The following is a 7706-nucleotide window of genomic DNA, read 5'->3' on the forward strand; positions in this document are numbered from 1 at the left end:
GCACCAGCACACGGGCCTAACGAGTGGCTGGCTGTTGAGAGCGGAAGGATAGGGCACCGCTGGGTTAACTTTACCACAACCTGATTAGATGTTTAAATGTCGACATTGTACATAAAAGCAGAGCAACAGTTAGCTCATATGAATCTTTTTTTTTTTCTTAGCCAATTCCAACAACCCAGAAAAGCAGGTGGACACATCAGAAGACTTTAAAAGAACACTATTATGAAATCACTGATTCGTTTGAGCCCGTTCTAGGTGAATAAAGCACGTGTTGCATGTCTGTTACGGCGTGTGTGTGAAAGATTTATCATCTTGAATGCCAGGTGACACAATGGGAGGCCGAGGCTGACAGAGAATAGCAGTGGGAGAGCAGAGATATACATTTTGCCACTGTTCTCACTAATGAGGGGTAAAAAGTTCAATTAAAGAAACAAAAAATCTTCAGTCATATTTTTTCCAAGATGCACCAACTCACATTTTAGGAGAGGTCGCAGCTCCTCTTCCTAAAATCTTCACAGATGGCACAGCTGTAAGTCCGCTTGAGAAGCCAGGTGCACGCGGTGCTTTGCATCCAACTATCGCGAGGGCAGACGACAGCGCCTAATTCTGACATCAGCCAAACGTCTCCTCCGTATCGTCAACCTGATCGAAGACACTGCAGCAGAGACGTGACCAGGTCCAAGCAGATGTAGTTACACCACTCTCGCTGTGGCATCCACTTGCTGCTCAAGTACTAATCTGAACATTTTATTCCTCACTTATGAGGGGCTCTCAGGTCCGGCCCCAAGCTGCACAGCCTATACCGTTTAGCCTTTGTGAGCCAGCGCAAAGTTTTATATCCTCAAGCAGGGACCTTTGGCTCTTTCCAAAGACTAGGCTCAAGAAAAAAGGTGACCTGGCTTTTGCCATCAGGGCCCTTTGGCTTTGTAAGGCCCCTCCTGAGGAGCTCAGACTACCATCACCCTTTAAACCACACGATGGGCACTTACATAAATGCTTGGTTCATCTTTTCAGTTTTCTTTTTAATCTATTATTGTTTTTATCGCCTATCCTTATCCTTGGTAGACGCTTTCTGTGAAATGCTTTCTTTTTTTAGTGTATGTGCGTTTTTTCATTATGTTGAAGCTCTTTTTACAATGGTGTTTTAAAAAAATGCGGACAAATGCATTCAATAATAACACTAATACCCATGCTGTGAATACTATGATAGAAAGAACTGGCAGAAGCCAAGACTGGAAGTAAAAGACAAAGACCACGTGGGATGACTTTATTTAAACTCTTTAAAATCAGTCCTATCATAATTATCTCCGCAGAAGTAGGTGAGCAGATACACAGATATGGGTTATCGAGTCTATACGATTAAAAAAAAAAAAAAACCTCAAGCTTTAACAAAATCCATCTCCTTAAGAGATGAATAATGTCACTACATCTGACCAGTCTGACGAATTTCAATGGGTTGATCTCTAAAGGAACAGGACTGATGAACCAGACCTTCCCGACTCAGCTCTGCGCACCTCCCTGCACCCAAGACTCCTTCAAATTCCCAATAAATTAAAGGAAAATTTCACATACAAGAAAAGAGAGAAAATAAAAATCAAACTCAAGCATGCCAGTGTAGGCACTTGTCCTAACACCCCAGCACCGCACTATGAGTGCGGGACAATGTGGTTGTACTGTAAATTGGCCTGGTGCTGAAGGATCCTGGTCTGAGACACATAATGCACTTAGCATCAAACAAGGATGTCCGGGGCTTATTTACCAAAGCTGGGCTGCTGCATTGAGCGAGCTGGTGCGTGGTGAGTTCACCATGCTTTCCGGACAAATATCGGCTCTGGTGCTCCAGATCGGCTCGGCTCAGCTCCCACCGAGTGAGAGAGAGAGAGCAAGAGGATGACATTTTTTCCAGCCTCAGCCTGGGGAGTCAGGAGTTTTTGCTGACTGGTGTTGTGAGCACAGCCAGCTCTTCTGTCAGCACTTTCCTCTCCTTCATCTTTACGCGCATAGCCTCCATTAGCTGGCCGGCAGAGGGGATCTGCAGGGGAGGAGAGAGGAGGGGACGGATGGAGAGAGAGCGAGAGAGGGGGTGGGTGGGTTGGAGGTGGAGGTAAAAGGGTTAGAGAAAACGAGGAAAATACACAAACACAACACCGCTGAGAAAAGAGGGCAGCTTTTCAAAGGGCCTGTTTGCTGATCTGTGAGTGAGACAACAAAACCTTCGATAGGGTCCGCGTACCTGAGAACTTCTGAGGGACTGTCCATGTTCTACGTTTTAACAGACCTCTCCTCAAACCCTGCTGCGCAGCACAGTAGTCTACAGAGCCAAAAATAATTCACGCTGTCCTGCCAACAGCTTCCTCTCCTGATCAGTGGTAATCCACGATTTCAGAGCATGAATTACAATGTAGGGGAAATGACAGCTGCTCTAGTTTCTTTAAACCATTTGGTTGCATCCGGGATCCAGGATTTCTTCTCCATACTTGTTTCCTAAGTGATGGGCGAGTAAACCATTCAGAGATGGAAAGAGAGCGAGTGACGGTAGGCAGGCTTCACCTATGAGGTCTGGCTAATTTTGTTTTTCCAGCGAATTGACACAAGGACTTTTTGGTGATTAGGGCAGGGGATCAAAGGAAAACATAAATACTGTATTGGCCATAAATATTCACATCTACTACACGCAGTCTGTTACAGGAGCCATGGAAACAAATTTCCTCCCTGAACGATGAGATGAGAAGAGAAGAGAAGGGAAGAGAAGAGAAGAGGAGATTGGACTCATGTATTAGGAAAAACTTAGACCCCCCCCCCTCCCTTAAATAAGATTTTATGTTTACTTAACCGTATACAATGAGGTAGGCTGACATAAGTCTAAAGTGCCGCAATGAACTCAAGTGTTAACTACAAATGAATAAATAAATAGCAACAAAAAAAAAGCAAACTTCTCTTCGTTAGCGAACAGGGGCTGGGAAGTGCTGTGTGTTTGTGTGTGTGTGTGTGTGTGTGTGTGTCTGTCTGTGCTTGTAGAGGGATGGAGTCCCAGCAGCACTGGGTGCATCAAACACACGGCCCTGTTCCTTAGAGAACCGCTACACTGCAGTTACTGCTGAGACATCTCCCTCTGCTTGTCCTCTTGAGATCTCACACACACACACACACACACACACACACACACACACACACACACACACACACAATCCCCTAATCAGCTATCTTCACTTACAGCCACTAACTAAGCAAACAAACTCAATAAAATAGAGACACAGCCACAACACAAGGCTCTAAGGACCAGCTGAGTGGGAGACTAGATCATTAAAAGCACTGATATGGGAAAATCATCAGAGTAAACAACACTAACAGGTAAACATGGTCTACATCTTCATAAAACTCATTTCTGCATGGGAGGCTGCAGCTGCATTCACCTTATTCACAAGAAGTAAAAGACAGAAAAAAATCTTCGTGGAAGTACGGCCTTCTTTCTAAGGCTTTGCCAACCTTGTCGAATGTTACCACGCAGAGTGAGAAAGTGCTTTCTGGAATCTTTCAGGAGAGGATGGTGGTTAATGGCCGTCAGATATTCTACATAGAATACTTTGCTCCAATGTATGAGACCTTTTATAACTCAGGTTTCAGGCACCCACATGCATATTTATGTAGATGTACTGTAGGGCCAAGCAGCTGCAAACATGCAGACACAAATGGCACAAGGCAGACCATCATTGTTTCTCATGTAACTGCAACCTTTGCTGAGGAACTATGCCCACAAGCGCAGTCTTAGGCATGCTGTGATACAGCTGCCAAAGCAGATCCCCTGGGCTCCTGAAGGCAGCGCTAGAGACTGGTGCTAATGTTATGCTACAGCTGATTTAGCTGTCCCCTTTGGCAGAGCAAGCCAGCACCAGCACTAAGCGACGTGCTCTCTGTTCTGCAAGACCCGCTGTCCCCTTCGGCAGTGCTGCAGTGTTGCGCATTAAGCTGGGCTACCTTGCTGGTATTACTATTCAACAGGCCCTGCAGATCAGACCTTTTGTCTGGGTGTGCTTTCATAAACATGCCTGGGTGGTGAACTGACACGTTAAGCCACTGACACTGACAGTGTGAGTATGTGTGGGTGTGCACGGGTGAGGGGAGTGTGTGAGCAAAAGGTGTTTTTACAATCCAATTAAATGACATTGGTATTCTATGGCCCGGGGCGCACCTTGAGGCAGGGAACGGCTGAACGTTACAACACTCCAGCGACTACTGTCTGGTAAGTGGCATTACGCACAGCAACTTTTCCTTAACCGATCGATCATCCCTGCTTTTTCTTCTTTGTCACTCAGAACAGGTAAGTGCAAGTGTTTCAAGGGCCCAACTTGTGGATGGTTGTAGAGGTGGTGTAAGGTTGGATATCTAAATGACAGAGAGAGCTAATTTAGCTGGTGGATGAGAGAGAGGGAATCAGACAGGGTTGAGAGAGGTATGGATGTACAGTACAATGAGAAGTACTTGCTCTGCACAAGAGTGTGCATGTATGCTTGATATGCAAATAAGGATGCTTTGCAGGAAGAACTGACCACACACACACACACACATTCACATGCACATGCACATACATGTGCAGACACACACTCACCTGAAACTCTACTATGGCTTTTAGTTGATTAGTTATAACAAAATTCTTCCTTTTGTTTTGTTCATCACAACGCCCAAAAAGGGAAATATGACTCGGGATAAGCCCGCCTGCATGAAGCTTCTCCACCTTTTAATTTGAGAAAATAGGTGTCATTTACCTTTCCAGTGTGAAATAAATTGTAGTTTCAGATTCATGTAAATTACAGGAAATTAGATCTTATAGGGGAGAGAAGCACAAGCTTTTGTGAAAATCTACTAAAATACAAACGATATTTGCTCCCATCAGTGGCTGTTTACCTTAAGACGACTACTGACTGGAAATAGAATAGAACTTTATTTGTCATTGTACAAGTACAACGAAATTTGAAAGTGCAGGTTCAACCACCTTATGATTTACGGCCATCGACCCACACCGATTACCATCCTTGGGTTTGAAAACAGTATTGTCACTCTGGTGAGGACATGCAGCTGACCTGCTATAACTTATGTTTTCGTCCCCAGTGATACAGACCGCCTCTAATCTAGGCCACTATTCAAGGTAACACAGAAGTAGTTATACTTTTTATGATCGCAGAGGGAGGGGAAAAAAGCAGCTCTCTGATCTTTGATCTTCTCACTTTTGTTTGAAAATCAAATTTATCAAAACAAGGGAATAACAACAACAACACAATAAAGAGGGGGGGAAAAAGGCAGGAACACAAAGGCACCCTACTAAAGAGTCTTGCATTTGATTATCTTCGATAATGAATATGTCACATTTGCAAAGAGGGGCTCAGGTAAGGAAATCACCAAAGCACCGACAAGCCTATTCTTCTCTCTCCTCCAAGTAATTACCTACCCCTGCAGCAGAACAGATCCCTCTCTCTTCTCCCCTTTAGGCCACTAGAGACTTATATGAAAGGGAATTGGACACTTGGGGCCACAGATACAGTAATTAAAAATCTCTCCCTTTCTTGATATGTTGTTTGGAAACATCAGGTCTGCGTGCAATGTGTATTTGTTAGGGATCTGACCTAAATACACCCTAGATTAAACACAGGAATGCACAGGGTCTTCCTTTCAGGTTCCTACTCATTAGGTGTGAAAATGGGGTGATCTAGACACAATCAGTGGTTTAAATATAGCAAGGTGATATCCATACAAAAGAGATACAACCTTTAGGTAGAGCTCGGCTCTCAAGAGCACACACCTGATTAACAGTGTGGCTTCAGGGCCATGGTACAATACTGAGAAGCAGGTTAAGACCAACAACGGCTGCTTTGCCTGCGGCAAATTCCCAGTGAGTGAAGAGAGAGCGGAAAACACGTTGTCTTGCTATGTTTTATCAGCAGCACACTGGGGAAAGTCGGCCATCTATTCAGGCATATGTCGACAGTCTTTTCTTTCAGACATATCCACATCTGTTCAAGTTGGGACAGACAGATGACTGTTGAGATCTGTCCAAAAACATATCTAAAGTCATCTATTCAGACATGTATCTCTGGCTAACTAGTCAATGAGCAAACCTCCACTTTCATCGTCAGTTCTCTTTCTGTGCCCAATTCAAGACGGAAAGGCCACTGTGTTTCAAGGGACTGCCCCCGGGTCCGCTGAAAAGATCAGACTGGCGGTAACCTCGCAGTGCCCGTGTAATGGCAGAACTTATTCATTCACTCAGCTCGTTAGCATCCATGTGGTCCCTGGGATGTACAGTTTGCTGTCTCAAAGCATCACTAAGCATTTAGTAATTTCATGGCCAAGGCAGAGGATTAGATAAAGTCACCAGCTAAATTAGCTCTCTCTATTTGTGCGAAGTGTGAGACGTAAATGGAGACTAGGTCACGGTGAGGTTTAGTCGACAACAATCCCACCAACCATGTTCCCATGGGGCCCACTGGTCCCCACCGCTGCTCCAGTGACACATTTACAGTACAAAGGCTCGGCTTGAGTCCCTAGTGCGCGCACATGTGCGCGCGCACACACACACAGAAAGAAAGAATGGCTGATTTAATTAGCCCAATCATTAAACGAGGCTTAATTAGAGTCACTTTCCTTCAGAGGGAAGTGTGGAACTTGGAGCTGTTCCTTGTCATTACAGAAGGATAATGAGCCACACAACACACTACCCCTCACCCTGCCAGCGTCAACAACCCAAAACCTTCTCAGTGCACGGGGAAATGTGAGGCATGAGCCTTTGATATATTTAACTCCCATGTTATAGGGTATGTCATACCCTGTGGGAGCGCTGTGTAGCAGGAAGATTTATGTGGAGGCTTAGAGAAGAGCGACAAGAGCGCAGACTTTCAGCTTAGATTACAATAAAAGTTACCGTTTATTTTCTCTATAGTCCTCGGTGAACTCTCATTCCAACATACTCCCAAGTTCTTCTAGGTTTGGAAATTAAAGGAGGTACTGAAGTGTGGTATCACCTGATGTTGAGTTATTTCAGCTTTTTGGTCCGTTTGTGATAATAGCTGATAGGTTTCTAACCTTCCAGCCGAGCTTGGTTCAAGCATGTCCATCCATCCATCCATTATCCAGGTCGCTTATCCTAATTAGGATCTCAAGATGCTTGAGCCTATCCCAGCAGTCATTGGGCGGAAGGCGGGGAAACACCCTGGACAGGCAGACAGTCCATCACAGGGCATGCAAGTATGTCTCTGCTACTATATTAATTTAATGTTCAGTTGCTTGTTATGGTCGGAAGCCTGATAAGAAGTGAAGCCTGCAGCCCCGTACATCTCCCTGGAGTGTGATCTGGGGGTATAACCCAGCACTGAGCATCACTGCACACCAGTAAACCAAACCATTGTCCTCTGATGAGGCACCAACACAGTCAATGACTTTTTAAATGTTATGTGCCAGTTGTATGTGTGTGTGTGTGTGTGTGTGTGTGTGTGTGTGTGTGTGTGTGTGTGTGTGTATATATAAAACGAGTGTGAAAAATTATCTAGAGGCAATGTATGTGTTTATGTGTGTGCACGTGCACATGCTCACACACTCCTCCTGCTCATTATTGGTTGGCAGCAGAAGCCAGTCATTTCCCTGTCTTCATAAAGACTTAGCCCATTAAATTCTACCTCCAGTCAATAATTAGGACTCCACAAATAAACCAAACGCAA

At 44.8% G+C, this 7706-nt stretch overlaps 1 protein-coding gene across 1 annotated transcript in view; it reads right to left on the reverse strand.

Annotated features, from left to right (window-relative positions):
- Positions 1-1258: 1258 nt before the first annotated feature.
- cntln (centlein, centrosomal protein) overlaps positions 1259-7706 on the reverse strand; it is a 116130-nt gene continuing 109682 nt past the window's right edge. The window contains exon 27 of the mRNA XM_056280388.1: positions 1259-2032. Coding sequence (XP_056136363.1) covers positions 1922-2032 — 111 coding nt within the window. The 3' untranslated portion in view covers positions 1259-1921. The remainder of the gene's footprint in view (positions 2033-7706) is intronic.

The sequence above is a fragment of the Lampris incognitus genome, chromosome 5 (genome assembly GCF_029633865.1).
Source record: "Lampris incognitus isolate fLamInc1 chromosome 5, fLamInc1.hap2, whole genome shotgun sequence".
In the NCBI taxonomy this organism is placed as follows: domain Eukaryota; kingdom Metazoa; phylum Chordata; class Actinopteri; order Lampriformes; family Lampridae; genus Lampris; species Lampris incognitus.